This window comes from Paramisgurnus dabryanus, chromosome 10, assembly GCF_030506205.2.
Source record: "Paramisgurnus dabryanus chromosome 10, PD_genome_1.1, whole genome shotgun sequence".
NCBI classification, from domain to species: Eukaryota; Metazoa; Chordata; class Actinopteri; order Cypriniformes; family Cobitidae; genus Paramisgurnus; species Paramisgurnus dabryanus.
This window is the reverse complement of record NC_133346.1, coordinates 9762053-9784840: the sequence shown is the minus strand read 5'-3', so window position 1 is coordinate 9784840 and position 22788 is coordinate 9762053. Positions and strand designations below refer to the sequence as shown.

The following is a 22788-nucleotide window of genomic DNA, read 5'->3' as shown; positions in this document are numbered from 1 at the left end:
CACAAATGCACATAGGCAAAGACTGCCGCTTAACAGTGATTAATGAGCGCGCATGTGTGTGTGTGTGTGAGATCATACGGCTCCGGATCACAGAGCACCAGGAATTTCTCAAGGGAATGTCCAGTCAAATACATTATAACAGAGCAACGGGGGGCAGGAAGTACGTGTATGTCTGCACTTACATATGTGAAAATGTATATTTAGGATAGGCAGTGAAATGGGGGGAGGAAATGAGTGGTTTTTATCACTACTGTAAATGTGGAGACATGCTCACTCTCACATGGCAGAAAAACACTCCCCGCACACCTCACAATAGGACCCATTGGGCAGAAACTTGCGTCTTGCGTAGATTTGAAGATTTATGACCACAGGCACGTAATCTGGTCTACTTCAGCTCATTCTGGTATCTCTGAATGACTCAACATGAAGATTGGATGCAAACTTTTTCATGATAATTCTGTCACAAACATTCTCATTGTATCCAAGGATACAAAAAGTGCTTGGAAATTACACTTAATAGTAGAGAGAGGATAGGAAATTGTGGGAAAAAGAAAAGGGAACTGTGCAATCTGAGACCGCATCGACGCCATAAGCACGCATATATGCTTGCTACTAGGCCACAGCTTTTTTTGTTTCTGAATCAATGTTCAGAAAATATCTGTGAACAGATCAATTGTGAAAAAGGTTTGATCTTTTAAGAAATGTTTAGTGTAAACTGAATGAAAACTGACATGTTTAATCCCCTTCCATTAATGTGGTGACTGTGCTTTCATCATTGTCCCCTCTCGAAAGTGGGAGGTTATCAATAGCAGAGCCTTACTTTCTCCAGTAAATGCTTGTGACTGGGGAAAACAGCCACAAGAACTAGCTTCCATGTTTCCACTTCAGAATTTCCTAGATCTCTTTCCCTTGTTTGATCTGAAATGTTACACGATTAAAAAAAAGCGTCAATAATTGAACACGACAGTGACGCACATTCTTCCTTACCCTCTTCTGAAGGCTTCCAGTACGTTAAGGAGAAAATATGAGATTGAGTGGAGTAAACTGAAAGGAGGTGGAGAGAAGTGAGAGAACAGAAAATGATAGGAGAAAAGTAAAAAGAGGAAAGAAGTGAGAAGAGTAGAGAGAAATGCAAGGTGAGAAGAAAAAAGAGTGAGAGGAGTGATAAGAAGCGAGAGGAGAGACATGATAGGAGTGAAAATTGTAGTACGAATGAGAGAAATGAGAGGAGAAAAGTAATATATGATCGGATTGATGTGCGTGTTTATATGGCACAATCTTCAAATCAGATTTGATCATGCGCACATTGCACGAATATATTTTCGCATTGCTTCAAGATATGCATACAAGCCATCCTCCTTAAATCGCTGTCGTCTATTTCAGGTCATAATTAATAAACGATGAGCACACAGAGTTTTGTGCCAAGCTGATTATTTCCTTTTGAGCGGATTACAAAAGGTATAAAAAAACCCGTCAAACGGATTAGATTTTTATGGAGCCCTAAGGGGACATGGAGAAAAAATTAAGTTTAATAAAGTTTAGTTTCGCGTGCACACGTGAAACCATCGCGTTTAGTTTTGCGTGGGCACGTGAAACCATCGCGTTTAGTTTTGCGTGGGCACGTGAAACCATCGCGTTTAGTTTTTGCGTGCGCACGTGAAACCATCGCGTGTAGTTTTGCATGCATACGTGAAGCGAAAGTTTCATGTGCGCATGCCAAAGTTTCAAATGCGCACGCGAAACTAAACGTAAAAAAAATTCTGCACATAAAGGTTTCGCGTGAACACATGAAACTAAACTTTAGATTTTTTACTCCAATGTCACCTTAGGGGCTCGTAAATTTTTAATCGGTTTGGCTCTTTTTATTTCGATTGAGGTGTTTACATGTAGGGCTGTGACGATACATTGCGTTTCCCATTAAAAATACCTGTCTGAAATCGATTATGAATCGCAAGGCTCCGATTCTGTGTTTCATGCACAGCTTGTGCATGTACTACGACTTTGTGATGATCAACAGGAAGTCCTTATCAATCTAAAATTACTATGAGTTTAAATAATTTATAATGTGCATTTAAAAAAGCACACTCGTCAAACACAATCATTCAAAATATTCTTTATTATCATGAAAATGCCTTAAAAGTTTTGAAGAAAAGCTATATAAATATGCCGCTAGACATTTCCTGGAATAGCGTTTATAATCGTACTTCTTCTGTGGCACAAATGGAGTTCCTGCACGAGAGCGCCCTTTGGCTTTTGGATGTGGCGGCATTTCACTGTTAATTCATTAAAAAGTCATTAATTGAGAAAACGCGCAATTGCATGATTAATAGTCACAGCCCTATTTACATGGAGCATTTTCATTCGGATTGAACATTTAAAGAGCAACCAGACAGTAACCAAAAAAGAGGAAAAGATGTGGAGAGGAAAAGAGAGAGGAAAAAAGAAAGATTCTTAAAAGATCTTTTATGACACTGAATGTTTACACACATCGTGTATAATATTTTGTGTGCCATCTCACAATTTTTTTCACAGAAGTTAAACATTTCTGCCTCACTATCCTGTATGCTACTAACCTAAAAAGATGTTTCAATCCAATGTGTACCTGAATTTGATTGAAATGACAACATATGTAAACGGAATAAGACAACTATAAATTCCAAGGATCAATTCCACAGCATCATTTAATATATTTGTGTCATATTTATGTCTCTATTGCCTAACCTTATATTTGCACTTGTCCAAGCTAACCGAGTTTAATGTGATTTGTCAACTGCGCTATGACAGAACAAGAGTGTTCGGCCAAGACGTGCCCGCTCCAAAGCAAACTTTACAGAGAAATGCACTTGATTTATTGCCTGCTTAAAAACAACTATAAACAGGAAAGCAACTTCTCTCTTCAGTACATCAAGATCTTTTGTAGGGGTAATAAAGAGGACATTTAATCTTGTGGCTTAATAAACGTAAGTAATACAGACTGTCAGTAGAGTACCATGCCACCCCCACAGTAAATGACCTTTGACCTGTAAAAGCAGTCGGTGGCTTTGAAAAGATTACTTTGTGTACATTTAGAAATAGTGACAACCAATCAGAATTTAGCATATGTGACACAAATTTAGTGACACTACTAGCATACTTGCTTAGTGTGGTGTTAAGACAAAACTATCCAGTGTAATAGACCATGTTGTTTTCGGGGGAAAAAACGGGGCTAAGGCACATATAAATATGTATGAATGTTGCATTACATAACAACATTAAAACCAAGCGGAGATACCAACTGAAAAGTGACTAATTTTTGTGGTTGTATGAAGTCATTTCCACTTAAGGTCAGACAGGTTCCTTTAGCGGAGTAACCACAGGTGTAGTTTATCACATTAACTATGGACATGTTCCATTAAGTTTCCCAACCAGAATTTGTCCAAAATGTTAATCTTAATAAAACCTAACAAACCTCTTTATGTGGCATGTTTTTTTAGCATGTGCTTGTGATGTCTTTTTGTTAATGTAATGCTTTGACATTCGTGCATGTTTAGCTATTGCCTAAGTGTCCAATAACAAGAAAGTTTGTTTATTTCAGCTTTGATCTTCCTATTTTAATGATCTAAACATGTAGTGTGTCACGATATAACATTCCACATGTACTCGTAATGAAAATGTTTGTCTCATTCAAAGCCATCTACTGTATGAAGAACTTAAGATGCATAACATAACAAATACACCGTCAGAAAAAATGGTCGAAATAGGCACCCCAGCTGTCAATGGGGCGGCACCCCTTCAAAAAGTACAGCTTTGGACCTAAACAGGTCAACAAGATACATATTGGTACCAAAAGTATACACATCTGTGCCTAATGGTACACATTAGGACCTTTTATAAGGGTACTACCCTAGCGACAGCTGGGGTACATATTTTGACCATTTTTTTCTAAGAGCGCAGACATTAAAAGGTTATATTTCTGTTTTCTGGCACTGTGTTAATTAAACGTTTGCAGGAAAATGCACCTTTTATCTTGTATCAGCTCATAAAGAAACTAAGAAAACAAAGCGACCAACGAACCTTTTCAATGCACACAAATTGAACACAAAAATGGCATAAGTTACAACAAGGACTATGGGTGAGGCCTGGCCCATTTAAATAGCACTATGGCAGATGCTCAATGTAATCGTTTCACTGATATTGGGAGTTACAGCTACGGTTGATTTATACGGCAAGTGCCGCCATTAGCTCTGACAGTTTGGGGGCAGGTGTTTGTTTAAAAGCGGCTGGGTTGATTTATGACCCTCCGCTTTTGAATCCGTGCATTAAAAACACTGTAGTTACGAGGAATGTTCTCTCTTCATCTGGCGAATGAATGAACAAATGTCCGGGGAAAGAAAAAGCGGTTTGTGTGGGAAAATGTGTAAATATGCATGATCAGAAAAGCAGAAGAAAAAATAAAGGAAATACAACAACCTTGTAAAATATGAGCAAAAAAATTAAAACGATAAAATTATGTTGTTTGGTCATTATGTTGCGGCTTACTCCATTGATCATCGGTGCCAAATTTCATAACAATTGAACCAAATTTGAAGGAGGAGTAGCGAAAAAAAACGGAACAGCTATCCAGCACAAGATTTTAAATGATCTGCCAGATACCCCATCAAGACCCAATAACATCTATTCAACCAACAAGGTTGTGCTCTGGCAGCAGTATCTTCTGAAAATAAACTGACCAACCAAACATAGCCATTTCAAATAAGAGCCATTGCAATATTCACAAGTAATGGACATGATTTAGTCCTTGAGACATTAACAAATGATGATTGAAGAAACCAAAAATCTTTACATTTATTCATTTAGCATACACTTCTGAACCACGCGACCAATGAGAAAAGAAGCGGATTCGAAGCGAACATAGTACTAGATGAACATAATACATGCCGAGAGCATTCGGTTAATATCATCATTACATTTTTGACCGAGGAGGCGTTTAGAGACTTTTGCATTTGAGCTCCTCAATTTATTTAATAGGATCCAACAATAGGAGAAGTGCTATAAAAATAAATCTAAATCTGCATGCTATCTTTGGAATTTAGGGCTGTGTGTCGCCAATTATTTCCCGATACGATACGTATCCCGATACAAGGCCACGATGCAACACGCGTCACGATACAAGACCATTTTGAATTACATTTTTGTTCAGAATTTAGTAACATTATTATTATCTGTTTATTGTACATTGAATAAGCAGTATCGTAACAGTTGTGTTATTGCCATTCATATATTAGCTTTTGGGGTAACTCGTAAAAATACTTAAAATTAAGTTAGTACTTATGTTTTTTCAAAGCGGTTTTATAAAAATAGTGCCTTACTCTAGGCATTATATTTGTCTCTCATTTAATAATTCTATATCTATGAATATATGTATAAACTTGCAGACTTAATACTATTCAACAGAAATCAGATTATTAATGTGACAGCTATAGTTAGAAGTAGATCTGTATCTTTTCACATGCAGCTCTTTGTCGTGTTTCTTTTCAAATGCGTTAGAGCTGTTTTATAAAAAGTGGCTAGTAAAGCTTTTTGCAGTAGTATAGGCTAAGATATCTATGCTTTCATACTGAACTCATTAATTTTAAATACGCAAGCGCGTGAGAGAGCGAGAGATAGAGCGAGAACGCGGCGCGCAAGTTGTGCAGACGCGCGCCCCCGCGAGACGGACACGGAAAGTGAAAGTATACCCCGCCTACCTTTCACTCTACATACTCCGCGAGTCACATGCGTCCTTTCCATATGGATCACGGATCAACAGTGATTCGTCATGCTACTTTCAAAAGTGCATCCGAATCGATACGGAAAGTGCTGTATATCGATATTTTGAACACAGCACTAGTGCACACCCAGAGTGATGCAATTTCGCTCAATTCAGCGAAAGTGACCATTGACGACAGGAAGTGGGCGTGTCCAGCTACACGACAAAGTAAAAAAAGTTACACTTTTTTGCAAAAAAAATCTCGTCCAAATTACCTACTGTTTTTTGACGAATACGTGGAGCGTTTAAAATGCCTATTAGGTGGTTTCTGACGCAGCCCAAGTATCCGGGTCATGTGAATAAACATGTTACCACACGTGCAGCGCATTTTCAGGTTATTTTGAATTATAAACTCACACGTACACCACAAAGTATTCTTCCTTTACCAGGGAGGAGGCATGCAAATATATATTTTACAGACATCCTCATGAGAAACAAAAAAGTCTGAATGGGGCTTAAGACAACCAGAATAAGGAATGCCTCCTAACAACCTCATTGAAAGAGACTGGCGACACGCAGCTACAAAGTCGCTGGTGGTGTGCACACAGCTTAAGTTTGATTCCTGTTTAACTACAGAGAAAAAGAGAGAGTGAAAAAGAAAACTACATGGATGAAATCCAGATGAATGAGGTATTGAGATACAGACTGACTCCAGTCGTCGGACTTTGTGATCAATGCTTTTATCAAACCCATCACACACCACAAATCATCCCTGGTGTCCAAATAAAAGACTGACAAGCCTTTTTACTGTCTTTAGATCATATCAGTCCTTGACAAAGTCATTATGCTTTGAATCTGACAAATAAAAAAAAAGATGGCTTGTGTGTGGGTATGACGTTTAAATAATCTAATATCCTGAAATATAAGGTTCTAAAGAAATATGGTTGGATAAAAGAAAAATCTACTTTCTTAACTCTCTGTCTGTCATCCCTAAAAAGAATGTGTAGTCCATCTTAGGTCCATGAACAGACGCTCCAGAGCTCTTTGATAATTCCTCTTGACTTTGAGCTTAGGGTTCCTGTGTTTTTTTCTTCCTCGGGCTCGGCCCGAGCCTCCCCGTCTTGGAGCCCAATCTGACAGTTGGCGTCTTGAGCCCGTGGTGCAATGTGTCAATCCCTGCTTCCATTTTTTACGCTTGTCATAAAGCCCCCCCGAAAAGGTAGATAGCGCCATCATACAGTTCCCAATAAAACCCTGAATGCGATGGAGGCTTGGGTTTAACAACCCGATCTCTGGACTCCATCACCGGAGCACATCTGGATCGCATCTCCTGGACTCTCTTAGCTCTGTTGCAATCAGACATGCAGCAATGGGGTGGAAGTGTAGAAACGTGGGTGCAATGTGTTGTTAGAGTCCACTGCATTGCAAGAATGCATCTGGGGGGGCCAAAAGAGCTTCCAATATCTAATTCACGTTATGAAAAAAAGAACCATGTATGTGTGTACTTTTAGAATGACGTTAAGCAAAAAGAAGGACTAATAGATAGGCGGGCCTTGTTTTTCTGAGGCATCTGGCCACAGATGAGGCATCCCAGGTGTGGAATGAACGGCAGCATTACGGTTTCGAGATCGCCCGACTGGGACTCAATCGGTTTAACATGCAGAGGAAAAGAGGAAAGGGCAAGAGGAAGGAATAATGGTCTAGTGGTTGTAGCCGAATGGTTAGGTTTCAGAGTTAAGTTTATACCTTAAGGATCCAAAAGTTACCGGGATCCCATTTCTTTCCATTTAATTGGTGCACTTTGATTCACTTTGCGTAATTGCTTGGGTCTAGAGAAAAAAATACAGGACAGACGTAGTTTAATAAGAAGCAAAGGAAGTTGCATGTTGATTCTAATGGCTTAACAGCCGAATGGGGATTCATCAGATTTCATTTACGAGACTTACAAAGTTTATTGGAGGAGTCCTGCACAATTTAAGAAGTAGTAAAAGCAAGAAAATGCAGAAATGACTTAAAATATGACTCTGGAAAGTGGTTTGTCACTATATACAACGTTCACAATTACACTAAGACAGACTTTCAGTGTAAAATAACTATAGGGTATAGAAATAAGAAAATATATAAAAATCTTGTGACGCTGTCTATAAAATCCCAAGTCATTTTTGTGATTTACCGTTTTCTACATATATTTGGGTGGTTTCCCAGACAGGGATTAACTTAAGCCAGGACTAGGCCTTGGTTAAATTGGGATATTTTTAAAAGCATAATTTATAAATCAACATTACTGGTGTGCATCTTGGGATAAAACACTCACATATTTTAAGATATGTCAGAGCAAGTTGTTTTTGACCAAGACAACACATTTAAGTTAATCTTGGACTAGGCTTAAGCCCTATCTGGGAAACTGCCCCCAAATGCAATAAAATACATTAATCCTACATAATGTAAAGAACATATAATCTTAATTGTAAACCGGTGAGCTCAGCAGGTCTAAAGATAACATTACCATTTCAGTATAAGTGACAGTATACACAAACAAGTCATATTCTTCTCACCAACATCTCATTTATCATGGGCCAGTTAAGTCTATCTTAAAGAGCAATGTCTACAGTTCTTAAAGAGACACTCCACTTTTTTTGAAAATATGCTTATTTTCCAGCTCCCCTAGAGTTAAACATTTGATTCTTACCGTTTTGAAATCCATTTAGATGATCTTTGGGTCTGGGGCTAGCACTTTTAACATAGCTTAGCACAATCCACTGAATCTGATAAGACCATTAAAATAGTCCCCTGCAATTGAAAATAACCAAGGGGACTACTTTCAGGCAGTGCGTATATATCACTACGCCTGCTGCAGCGATGTTACATCAGCAAAGTCCTTGATTATTACGCCAGTTTGAGAGCATAGTTCCTAGCCATATCTGCCTAGAAAATCACAACTTTAAATTTTTGTCTGTCTTAGTACACGATGTAACTACAGAAGAGTCAAGTTTTAAATAGGAAAAATATTCAAACTCTTTGGTTAGCGCAATGCTAATGGTCTTATCAGATTCAATGGATTGTGCTAAGCTATGCTAAAAGTGCTAGCGCCAGACCCGGAGATCGGCTGAATGGATTCCAAAACAGAAGAATCAAATGTTTAACTCTAGGGAAACTCTATATTTTCAAAAAAAGTGTAATATCCCTTTAAGTATAGAAAATAATGGGAAAAAAAACGGTTATCCAGCGATCATGCTGAGTTTTGACAGGTCAAGTTCAGTACTACAAGTCAAGTTAACCCTTAATGTGTGGCGTATCTCCATGATGACACTTCTTTGACTTATCACTAATGATTATCTTCAAAAAATACACCTCATCTCTGTCACAACCCTAAACCTGACATTTTATCAGGGCACGAGTGAAGCATTCAGCAGGATGCATCGTGTCCGCAGTCACATCATTTTGGTCTGTGTATACACAGCCCGGCTGACCGGATAAAACCCTAAACACAATGAGGGAGGTGAGATCAGAAGGTCAGGGGTTGTTTCGGCTTATGGCCCACCTCAATGACACCTAGGAAAGAGCTGGAAGCTGTGTGAAGCTGAGGTAAGATGTAGTACAGACTGCGGGAAAGCTAAAGACTGATACGGTATACACAAATATACATAGGTTTAGGGTCATTACCCATAATTTTTTCCACATTTTAGAATAATAGTAAACTGGGAATAACACAAATGTAACTATGGGAATTCTGACAAAAAAAATTGAAATACTTTGATTTATTTGGGATAGAAATAAAACAGAAGCTCCCATCTATTCCAGGCTGTTTTTTCTGCATTAATTGGCCCAAGTCATCCACTTCAAAAACGTTTATATATAAATAAACATGGGAAAAATGTTAATAAATATGACTACATATTAGAACTCTAAAATAGCACGTAGATCACTGGCTAAAAAGAAAAGAAAAGAAAAGCCGTACAGTGAGTACAGTTACAAGATCTCCGGCTAATCTTTCCAAACTGTATGTATGAGATTAATGGTCCTCCTGGATTTACAGACCACTGCCTGCAACTTGGAGAACACCCACTACACAAAAGTGCTTGCTGTGACGGCGATGCAAAGAGGGTCAGACAAGCAGAGATAGACCTGACAAATGAACACGAGACCCGGCGAGGTCACGAGAAAGATAGAGTAGATGATTTAAAGCGTATCCGTCAGGCGTAAAGCTGACACAATGTTAAACAATGACACTTCGGGGCTGATTGTGCCTCATAATGCCTTAAGTTATGGTGTGTGGAGGTCACGGGGTCATGTTAAGAAAGGGGATAATGGGACACGATGCAGGCCCGGCTCGTGCAGCGTTAATTACAAAGGCCCCGTTCTTTCGCTCCTTGTAACTCACGCTCAAATGAGCTTTGGAGTTTGACTTCTGAAGGGTTGGACCTTCATCTTTTCAGCGCCACCTGATTCATCTGCAAACACACAGGTCGGTTAAATGCCCGGGTGGTTTCGGCCCCTCCACAGCTGCTGCTAATGGCCGTGCACCGGCTGCCCTTCGCACAAACATACGGACGTTCACAAATACACAAACGCGGGTCAGGAAGAGTGTGTCCTGATTCTTGTTTGACTTTCATAACAGCGCCGTCTCCTGGGAGCAGCTGTGACTGGCAGAGTGGGCGGCCAAATGTACTGTCTGTGAACCTTGCAAAGGCTTGTAGTCCTATTGTGCTGTGCAGATCACCGGCCATTATGTTACCTTCATGTGCTCGAGTTTAGGAATAAGTATTCAGTAGGTTGGGAGTTCTAGATCACCGGTGAAGGCTACAGATCTGAACGATTTGAAGGGGGCCCTAGACGTAACAGAAAATGGGATTTGGCTTTTGAAATGAGTATGTTTGAGGCCTAATCTGAGCCAGATGCTTTCAAATTACATCAGTATACACCAGAAGTACACAAATTCACCAACAGGGGGCTAAATCTTATACCCAACCTGGCCCTGTTCTAGAATCTACCAAAAAGTTTGATATAGGGCTGAAAATATTGACTTGGGTGCCTTAAAGGGGTCATACTATGAGATTTTTTTTAAAGATGTAAAATAGGTATTTGGTGTCCCAGAGTGCATATGTGAAGTTTTAGCTCAAAATACCCTACAGATAATGTATTATAGCATTTTAAAATTGCCACTTTGTAGGTGCGAGCAAAAATGTGCCATATTTGGGTGTGTCCTTTAAAATGCAAATGAGCTGATGAAATGCAAACACTGATGGCAATGATGGTGGTTTGTTGAAATTGAAACTTTATTGTCCTGTTTTTTTTTCTTTCACTATCTCTGCACTTAATGGCAGTGCCGTGGTTGGATAGTGCAGGTTAAGGAGCGGTATTATTGTAATAAGACTCAATACATGCGTCACAAAACAACATGCTTGGAGAGAATGGGTTACCAAAACAAAGTTACTAGGTTGTTTTTATTTCACATTTTCTAGGTTAAAAGAAGCACTGTGACCCAATTATAGCACTTAAACATGGAAAAAGTCAGATTTTCACGCTATGACCCCTTTAAAACTGCTAGCTAGTAGAGTTAAAAAGACTCAAGTTTCGCAAGATTAAATGTAAAAACACAATATTACACAATTAAGAGCTTGTGATGGCATAAAGCTACTAAAATATTACATTGGGCGTTTAATTATGTTCTCGTAACTCGTAAACCAAGCATGTTTGTTCAAGGGATGGTTAAATATGTTGTATAGTTAAGTTACATCATCGCTTGGCTTGCAACTCACTGAAAATGTCTCAGCAAGCGCCTGTGCAATTTCATTGGCAAAAAATATGCCTACACACCCTATTCTGCCACCCCCACCTCTTCATCATCTTCCTCCTCACATATAAGCTGCTGAATCAGACTATACTCCTACATTAGATGCGAAGCACGCTATCTTGACCCGCCATTCAAATTGGGCCCCATATGATTATAACAATCCAGTTTTATTGCAAGTTTCATTAAGGGACTTTTCGTCACGTGAGGAATGTAGGAATGCGATTCGTCTCTGGGCACGTGAGCCGTAGACATGCGATCATGCAAACCTCATCTCTTGGATCGTTCCTGCTTAGTTACGGCACCAAACACAGTAAAACAATAATTTCAACAGGCTAGCCGATGCTGTAATTGCAATGCCCTCACGTTCTGGTATTAAAATGCCAGGGTCTCAAGGCCAAGCCTGAAGAGTATGCATCTGTCACCATGACAACAACAGCATGACGTGCACCCAAAAAGTTGCACAAATTACAAGCATCTTCGCACATGCCAGAGTAAGCATACACCCTGAGGATGCAATTTAGCCTGAAAATATGAAGATTAGGGGGAGAGGCCTGAATTCGTGGCAGGCCATACAAGCGTGGTGGTTTCTCGAGTTGTGCAAGAATCTAATGAGATGATGAAATGCTATTTCGGTTACGTCGGAAATAAGCTTGTTTTCAACAGCCTAGTTTATAAACGTGGACACAGGACTGAGATCAATCGGAAAATGGTTTACAAACAGGCTTTGAGAAATAGGCCCTATTAATATATGCACATCTCTTCAAATAATAACAGATCTGCAACTCATATGGCGATTAACAATATGCTTTTTTGGACATAATTGTAAAATACGGTTCAAATTTAATTTGCAATATTACCCATTCCAAACTCCAAAATCTAGATAACTTGTTGATAACTGATAGAAGACATCATTTAGATATGAAATTCGCACACAAACTTAAACAAATCCAACAAAATGGCATTAGGAAACTTTCCATAGAGGCTGTAATTTATCTCTGAATCTCCAGCAGCCACGATAAATCTCCAGAAAGAGAGGATAAGATAAAAAGATGAAAGTAGGAAGAGGTAGAGAGGGATAGATGAAAGAGATGAGAGGCTTGAGGGACAGGATGGGCTACATGAAAGTCAGAACCCTGCAGCGCTTAAGTAGCGTTTAATTCAGAAAGGGCCCTGAAACACACACGCTAACCAGACAGAACCTGTGGTGAATCAGACAGATGTACAAATGACATGCACATACACACAGGTGCAAACAGACACATAAATATTTTGCTCTCTCAGTTATGAAAAGAAAGAAGTTTGCGTGCAACCCATAAGATAAATCAATAAATGCTAATAGTTTTGTGTTTGGAGAAAATTTACTAAACGCCAAACAGATAAATGACTGTTTATTAAATGAAAAAACACTTTATAATCAGCGAGTAATAAATACAAATAATTCAGCCTTACTCTCTCTCTTTCTCTGTGAGTTTGTCGGTGATGGTGTCTTTGATGGAGGAGCGAGATCCCTTGTGGATGATGGGATACCTGAGCGGAATCTGCAGGAAGTACGATATCATCAGCACCAGGTGTGCCGTGTAACCCAGAGCCACTGCCACAGTCCCATCATCCTTTGCTGCAGAGAAACACATAGAGGAAAACTTAGGCTTGTAGTAAATATGTAGTAAAAAATTAGGAAACCAACGAAAATGTAAATATGTAAGTAAATCAATGAATCTCATGAATAAAGCATGGGCCACATTTTATAATAAAAAAAATTGGGGGGACAATCCAGAACTGTGCAAAAGTCTTATGCTGCGTTTACACCAGCCGCGGTAGAGGCGTCAAGCGCGAGTGATTTCAATGTTAAGTCAATGTGAAGACGCGTTGACACGCATCTGGAGGTCTCGCGCTGCGAATGAGGCATCAGTAGACACGATTTCGCCTCATCCCTGCGTCTAGCGAATGGTGCTTTTTGGGCATTTTGCGTCTGACACAAATTTGCGGCTGACGCCCGAGTTAAAAATTTCAGGAGCCTGCTTGCTACTGTGGCGGCAACCCCACCCAGAGTCACTCATTCAACATGAAGGAACGCTTGATATTGACCGTGAGCCGTCACCTGGAGCTATACGACACAAGTTCTTGTTTCTATAGAGACAGGAATAAAAAGGAACACGCTTGGAAGAGTGTCAGTGAGGACATTGGGCAACCTGGTAAGTTGTTAATACACATTTCACTTTTGGGTTACGTGACGTTTATTGACCCGCGGCATTCCTGCCGTTTCTTAAACTATTTTCCCCATATAGTAAGGTGACCAAATACAAACCGGTAACTCGTATCTCGATTAATGCACGATCAACATCAGCCATCTTGCAAACAGACAACCGCATAGCACTTGCCCCTCCCACAAGAAGCGGATTTCGCCTCTGACGCGCATCAAATGCTTGCATTTTCTGCGTGTCTACTTCGCTCCAGACGCGCAAATGCATTCAAATTATTCAAGCGGCAAACTAGACATGATTTTGACGCCTCAAACGCGGCTGGTGTGAACCCACGGTAAGACTTTTGCACAGTACTGTATATATTTTGCAAAAAGATTTGGGACAATTTAGGACAGCTATAGTATGTGACACTTTCATAACAATTAAGATATCCACTAGTACTTTTAGTACCTACAATCGTACCTACCTTAAACTTAATTACCATAAATACGTCATGCATGAACTACTCTTTTAAATATTTTATAGCATTTTAATAGTAGATCATTTTTTGCATTACAGTAATAAAAAACAGGAGGGGAAAGAAAAGAATGTGCACAGTTGTAACAAAAAAATACTGCAATGATGCAATCCAAAAAAAATCTTAATGGGCTTTCATTTTCTTTAGGCAGAATACAATTAAGCATTTTTTCTTTTGATTTTAAGCTAAGTTATGACCTGTACATGTCCTTTACAGCTTTCATAAGATTCACTCAAACATATCCAGACAGAACTCTATAATCCTGGAGCCTACTGTTCATTTAAGGCCAAGATTTATACATCCTGGCTTAAAGGATGAGCGACAACAATTCAAGACAATTCACTCCATTGTAAGGTTTTAAATTAGGGGCCGTTTGTTACGTGGATGGAAGTGGATGAAGGCCATTCATTATGTTGAGTAACCTTAAGGGCCCTCGAGTTATATGAAGTCATATAATAACTAGGGCCGGGACTTTAACGCGTTAATTAAGATTAATTAATTACACAAAAAATAACGCGTTAAACATTTTAACGCATTTTAATCGCACTTATTAATAGAGTCATTCGTAAATGCTGCAGACCCTGTTTTAGTTCGAGAACTCCGGGGTTGTGCTGCAGTGTAAATAAAAGTAGACGGAACCTAAACAAACAGCTGATTTTAACGTGACAACGCATCAATTTCAAAGTAAAAATGATTTATTCTGGTAAATGGAGGTTTGCAACGGAGGTTTTGCCCAATAAACATCTACCAACAAACTACAGATTATTTTAACATGTATCCTAATGTCTGTTATATGTTAATGTTTGAGTATTGTTGGGTTTAAATATTGTTGTAATGTTGTTTTGTTTCAATTTAATTAGTTTATTACGAGTTTAATTTAAGTTTTGTTTGCTACTTTAAAACGAATTTCGTTTCAAATAATTTGTCTCGTAATTATAAACAATGTTTTGTTGTTAGGTTTTGTGAATATAAATTAAAAAGAACATTAAAAGCAACACCGTGCATCTCATTGATGCATATGCTACCGAATGCCAAAACATGCAGTGAGTAGCCTATATCACTTACTTTTCAAAAAATCAGCCTGGCAGTGCCCAGAAGTTAAATTTACACGCGCATTTAGAGCATACTGTAGCAGCACGTTTGATTTGCGGTGTGCTTAAGACTTTTAAAAATCAACTTCATATTAATTTTAATAGGCTACTTTGACGGAGGACACGCACAGAGAACAGCGACGGCAGGTAAAGGAAAAAAGTTAAACGAATAGAGTCAGTTTGTAAGAACATTTTTAAATTGACTATAAGATCATCAATATGAACTCTGAACAATGAACTATTATAAACATAACAGCAAGAAAATCTGAAGAGGAACTCGCAACATTAAAGCAATAAGCATTTATGTATAGGCTAAAGCTATATATCACCTCTTTTTTTTTTTTATTTAGTTAAGTTTCAATGGTAACACTAAAGGCGCGTACATTATGCAGCGCTTTTCACATCCGAATCCCACTTAAGAAACCTATAAACGATGTGCAACTTAAAAAATATATTATGCACATTTTTACATATTTTAATTTTAATATAGGCTATATAGTATATTATGTTTTGTTGTTTTTATACGCGAGGTGGGGCATCCGCGCACATAGGTACCAGAACACAGACAGTCAAAACCTGAGAAGTCCCGAACCCTGCAATATTAAACAAACTACTTTAAGAAATGCGGGCCAGGAAGCGGGTCGGGTATAAAATACTTCTTAATGTTCTCAGGTCAAATATTTATATGAGATTAAAATGCGATTAATTTAGATTAATTAATTACAAAGCCTCTAATTAATTAGATTAATTTTTTTAATCGAGTCCCGGCCCTAATAATAACGTAATGCCATGCAAGTTACCTCAGCGATGCACTTTTCTTGACTGGGTCAAAAGCATCACCACGGGCTAAACGGTACTTTAAAAAATGGGATCTACTAATGTTAGTGGTCTGTCTTTAAACACGCATAATCACACCCTTACGTTTGCATTTCCTAAATACTTACATACAATCCGATTCATGCCGATGGCCCCATTTACTGCAGGAATGGTGACCTTTTTAGCACATTTTGGCAAATTCGCATAAAATATTTGATTGCTAGGCAACGACGAAGATGAGGTCAGCGTTGGACGGCGTGAAAAAGATTGAATACGCTTAGATTTTCTCAAAACCTTGCATCCAAACTACACATCCTAGAAAAGTTTGCAACTGCACATGCTTAGGTTTTAACGTATTGAAGGCATTCAGGCAAGAATAGCCACATAACTCCAGATGAAAACAAACACCATATTATTGGCTATTATAAAAAAGCTGAGCATGGCGACAACATATTATACTGTTGTTGCGTGTTTGTTCTCTGGGTGAGAAAACTGGTAACTAAACCAAATCCGGAAATACTGGATTGGGGTGAGATGTATAAAAATTGAGAACTGAGCTTATTTGAATTAAAAATAAGTTAATACAAGTTTTCATTTTGATCTTAAGTCTATAATAACTACATACATGGAGGACCCTCTGTGCATGCATGTTTTTGCATGAGCGGTTCAACCTGGCTTTCATTAACCTCTATGTTCTTTGAAGTCACGGTTTCCCCGCCTGAAAAAAGCCAAACGTGATTCTGCGCGACACACACAATGCCGCATGGGAAAATGAAACGCATAACTTTTGCCAATTCCAGCACAACAAAGGACATCGCATGTACCCATCACGCACAATACATTTTCCTCATTACAAACTCAAAAGGCAACTTTCTGAGATGAATGCGCTAATAAAATCCTTTTCTCTTACATAATGAGTGAAGTCAAGAGGTCCAACCACTGTTACTGCTGTGTGAATAACTGACTGTAGTGGCCTGGCTCTTAAACACAAGTTGAAGGGGTCTATGGAAACAGGCTTTCATTGATCTGAGCGGCACAGAGTGATTGATTGATGGCCTGAAACCTGTGATCCAAAGCCAGGCTGAAAAGACTCAAAAATCAAGGGATTTACAACCAGCGAAGCAGAACTGACTGCAGCTCCTGTACAGAGGACATGTGATGTGTTGTATCTGGTGGAGGATGGGGTTTTAGCTGAAACAGAATGTGGTTTAGAGAATAATGGTGGCCAATGCTAAGAAGCACTAGTGGTTAACCTCTATGGATTTCAATGGTTTAACACAGATCTATAGAGTTCAGGGTGGGTAACAGATGAAATAATACTGACGTACAATGAAGTGAGAACACATCAGATCACAATTTGGATTCAAATCTAACTCAAACTTTGAGAAAGCTTGATTTTAAAAATGAAAATTGAGGTTAAATAAAGAAAATGTTTAGAGGAAGAGTTCACTCCAAAATTAAAATTTTATCATAAATAACCCTACCCCCATCTCTTTTCAAACCCGCAAGTATTTCTTGCATATTTGCATTACTTTTTATATATTTTTAATGAAAACCCAGAGGCATGTGACTGTCCGACTAATCAATATGTCACTATTTTTGCCCAGAAAAGAATGACAGACTTCGCCAAAAAAGTCAGTGTGCCATCATAGGTTCAATCAGAATATTATTAAAAGACAAAAAACACATTTTTTGCGCAAACAAAACACAAATAACGACTATATTCAACAATTTGCTTTCCTCGTTGGCGCGTTCACGAGCAGTTTTCCAACTGTTTCCCATTAACGAGGAAATCCCAGTAAGCGCAGGTTATAAGCTCACATTAAGTCCCTGCCCTTGGTACACACTGCCCGTCGCTACTACCGATTGGATGGTTTAGTGAGGACCTTGGATCGGCAACGCCGGGGCTCCTCGCGGGTCCTGGCAGAGCGCAGAGAAGACGATCGAACTTGACAAATCTAAAGTAAAAGTCAAAACAAGGTTTTCCGTAGGTGTACCTGAGGAAGGATCATTAATGGAAGCGTTATAGCTCCGGGCGTCCCGCCACCCTGTTTTGGTACAGGTTCCGTACCATCTTGGTGACAGATACCAGGCATGCCCTCTCGCCGGGGCGCGCACCCCCGGCAGGTTCCCCACATGCCGGCCTCCCCCACTTCTGGGGCACCCCCCTTTTTTGCCACCACCCAGGGGAAGAGCGTGCGAAGACGGGACTCTGTCTGAGCGTAAACCTAACACCGACTCTTAGCGGTGGATCACTCGGCTCATGCGTCGATGAAGAACGCCGCTAGTTGCGAGAACTAGGCCGCAGCTGGAGCGTCCTCCCAAAGTCCGACCGTCTGTCCATGCCCCGGGCGCTCTCCCGTCCCACAAGGGGCGTCCCGCCTCACCGAGCGGCTGCCGATGGTTTGCCCATGAACCCGCCAATGAGGAGAACAAATTGTTGAATATAAAATGTTATTTTTGTTTCTTTGCACATAAAAGTGTTCTCATTGGTTCATAATATTATGATTGATCCACTGATGGCATATTCTTTTCTGGGCTTGAATAGTGACTCTTAAATAGCAGTCTACGTGACCGTCACAAGCCTCTTGGTTTTCATCAAAAATATCGAAAAATGTATTCCGAAAAGTTATTTGTACTTTTACTCAAGTGAAGTAAAAGTTTTACTAAGACAAACACTCTTATAAAGCACAGATGCTTGGAAAATGTAACTAATGTAACTAAGTATTGTCCACCTCTGCTATCAAGTCCAACTAAACTCAATTTAAGCTGATAATAGTCAGTTTTACTGACATTTTCGCAGTAGCCGCTATGAAAACCAGCCATTTTGTTGAACGTTTGCCACTCAACAGGGCGTGCTCCGGTGTGGTCATGTGGAAAAGTGACATCAATGCATACCCTCTATTGGGTATATATTATTGGTTGAGAGGCTTCGAACATTGTCCCTGCCTGTGAAAATCCAGGTATTTATAAGTCATTTTTTGTGATTTACTGTTTTCTAAATTTTAACTTTTTAAGACATATATCAAAGTTCACATTAAAATCAATGAGTGAAATCAATCTTTGATAATCCCTTTAGTCTGGATTTGACAGGATGGGGGCACATACTATTGTGCCTGGAAGTAAAAAAAGGGTGAGATCCACAGCTCTAAAGTATATTTAGTAAAACCCCAAATACAAAACTCACCTTGAAAGTCCTCAGAATTGGGCAGTTTTACACCACAAATGACATAATCATTCTGATTGTTCTGTGAAAAAGAGAGAAAAAGTTCTTTTTACATTCAATGCAGAGTACAGTTTGGCCATTCGGCTTATTAATAAGCATTATTTTGTAAACAAATATGACGGCAGTGGGACGCAATGGGTAACAGGTGTTGTGTGCACAGAACAGAAGGTCTAGGTCATTCTGAAATACTAAGAAATAAAGGCTTGTTAAAGCCAGTAATGCCGTTAGTCCAAGAGTATGAAAAGAGCTTAATTTCTCACATTCCCAACATGCCACACGCTTTAGCCGTCAGCACAATGAGACAGAAAGGAAGCTGTGTGTTACATTGAAGTGTTTTTGTTGAGTGCGAGACGGAGTGTGAAGTGGTCTGTGTGCCGTAGAGTTACACGCTCACCACATCAATAGGATAAATGTAGGACAACTCTGACAGAAGCTGACGACAGCGGAAGGTGAGCTGGGCGTTGGACTTCAGAAACATCTCTCTGTTGAGGAACACACAGAGAAACTTTAAGATCTTTTATTGTACAGCATATTACACCAAAAAATTGTACAGTGGGTACAAAATTCTGCGGCTTGAATTTTGACTAAATCCAAGAGAACATATAACACCTATTTTAGAGACCTTGCACTGGCTCCCTGTCAAATTTTGGATTGGTTTTAAAATGTTTATGTTGACCTACAAGGCATTCAATGAGTTAGCTCATCACTATCTGTCAGCACGTAACCTTTGATCTGCCGATGCTGGTCTTTTAACTGTTCCTGCCACACACTTAAAGGATTAGTCCATTTTCTTTAAAAAAAATCCAGATAATTTAAGTCATCCAAAATGTTGATTCTTTGTTCAGTCGAGAAGAAATTATGTTTTTTGAGGATTTTTCTCATTTTAATGGACTTTAATGGACCCCAACACTTAACAGTTTTAATGCAGTTTAAAATTGCAGTTTGAAAATGACTAAACGATCTTAAACGAACCATAAGGGTCTTATCTAGCAAAACGATTGTCATTTTTGGCAAGAAAATAAAAAATATGCACTTTTTAACCACAACTTATCGTCTTTCTCCGGTCCTGTGACGCGCCAGCGTGACCTCACGTAATACGTCATCACGTCAAGAGGTCACGGATGACGTTTCGAAACTACGCCCCAGTGTTTACAAGTGTGGAGAAAGAGGACCGTTCCGACGTTGTTGTATGTGGAAATGATACTAACTAATGTCTTTGCGTCAGTTTATTGTTTAAAATCGTCCGCAAATGTGCGTTTCATATATGTAACACGTGACCTTTTTCACGGCATTAAGCAATTACGTGAGGTCACGCTGGCTCGTCACACAGCCGGATGAAGGAGAGAAGTTGTTGTTTAAAAGTGCATATGGGCCAAAAACGATTTCCGCTACTGCGTATGCGCACATGTTGGCAAGTGTCGCGCAACTTTGTACAGACCCCCTCCCCCAACGAAAATAAATACCTTCTGGTAGCGCCGCCATCTTAGTCGCGTCCGCATTCAGGAGAGAGTATTAGCGTAGTGTACGCACTTTTCTTAGTGACGTATGACAAATTCGGAGGGCGGGGGCACAGAGTAGCAGAAGAGTAGCCTCCGTAGCCTGCGTAAGCTCTCATCCTGAATGCGGACGCGACTAAGATGGCGGCGCTACCGAAGGTATTTATTTTCGTTAATAAAGTTTTAAATATGGATATTTCTACAACAACACCGCGCGGATTACCCTCAGAAGACCTTTGTTTATCATCCTGGAGCCGTTTGGATTTAATTTGTGAAGGATGGACAAACTTTTTTTGGACTTGAAGGTCGTGGACTATGGGTGGACCCCGGAACATTACATTTAATCAACTGAAAGATCTAAAACATTTTATAAAATATCCGAAAATGTGTTTGTCTGAAAAACGATGGACATTTGCAACTCGGACAGCTTGGGGGTGAGTAAATCATGGGTTTAATATAATTTTTGGCCGAACTATCCCTTTAATTTGTTGGACAAAACGTGTAAGTGTCTTTAACTTTTGTTAAACACAGAGATTAATATTTTTGAATGGGCTAACTTCTGGGTTGGCCTACTAAAATACGTCATCCCGCAGCACTCTATAGCAGTGCTTCCCAATCCTGGTCCTCAAGCACCCCCTCCCAAAAAGTTTTAGATGTCTCCTTATTTAACACATCTGATTTAACTCATCAGCTTGTTAGGGAGACATGTTTACCTTGTCTGATAAGTTGAATCAGGTGTTTTAAATAAAGAGACATCTAAAACTTTTTGGGAGGGGGTATTGCTCAAAGCCCAGGATTGGGAAGCACTGCTCTATAGGATATCAAACTTAGCAGGCAAAATATTACAAATGCATTGTTCAAATTAAGACTAAACAATATTTGGAAAATATTTTTACTTCTATTTTTGAATATTAAGAAATGGTTTGAAGGTAAGGAATCTTATCCGGAGAAACTGATAATAGTGAGATATAGACAAGAGAGAAACTGGCCCAGACGAGGTAAGAGAAGAATTAATTGTAATGTTTATATTGGCTTCAGGAAGTCTACTTACTAATGATGATCTGAATCATCTCTCTAGTAATTGTAAGAGCTACTCAATTATCATAACTGCCAAATTACAATGAACTTCCTCTCCTCTGACCCCATCCTGGTATGGCTACACCCTAATCAGACCACATCTGTCAAAAACGGGACACGACATTACCCCAGGACATGGGTGCACATGCAAGGCTAAACCTTGACTTGTCTAGTTGAGGTGCAAGGGGTTGAAAAAATGTTTACTTTTCATGTCCAGCTTTGAGCTACTGGGTTTGAGACTAGAAGTGGTATGTAAAAGAGAGAGAGAAGGAGAAAGTGATGAAGAATAATGATAGTGATAATATGGTATCAATTTACAATCACGAATAAAAGCCAGGAAAGGAAAGGAAATAATGATGAGGTATGAAGACCTCACCTTTCTTATTGGACTATAGCTTACATATGGGTCCACAAGGCCTTGCTTCACACTTCCCAAAATCTGGCAGAAATTCCCCTATCCAAACAATGTTCAACCGTGAACATAACCCGATCTGTCTTTACTGGAAGTGGGTGTTTGATGGCTTCCAAATTTGTCTGTTTAGATAGAAAGTGCTTCGAAGCTTAAGGTAGCCACGGTTTAATCCCCAAAAACATTCAAAGTTCTCCATCAACGTGTTGCTGACAATATAAGATTTTGTGGATTATTTCACACTGCGCTGCATTATAATAGGAAGATACCTGTACAATGTTGACACACAAGTTTGAAAATGATAGCAGGGGTTAATGCAAGAGCTGACACATTGAGCCGTGGTGCTAAAATTATGCACAGAAGATCAAGTTTGGCTTCTCTAGACATTAAAAGGCATTATTCAACAGGTCAACTCCACGTGACCCTTCGGGTC

At 39.4% G+C, this 22788-nt stretch overlaps 1 protein-coding gene across 1 annotated transcript in view; it reads right to left on the bottom strand.

Moving 5' to 3' along the window:
* uvrag (UV radiation resistance associated gene) overlaps positions 1-22788 on the bottom strand; it is a 118512-nt gene that overhangs the window by 47194 nt on the left and 48530 nt on the right. The window contains exons 10-12 of the mRNA XM_065259668.1: positions 19768-19855; positions 19335-19395; positions 12972-13137 (exon numbers count right to left, since the gene is read on the bottom strand). Coding sequence (XP_065115740.1) covers positions 12972-13137; positions 19335-19395; positions 19768-19855 — 315 coding nt within the window. The remainder of the gene's footprint in view (positions 1-12971; positions 13138-19334; positions 19396-19767; positions 19856-22788) is intronic.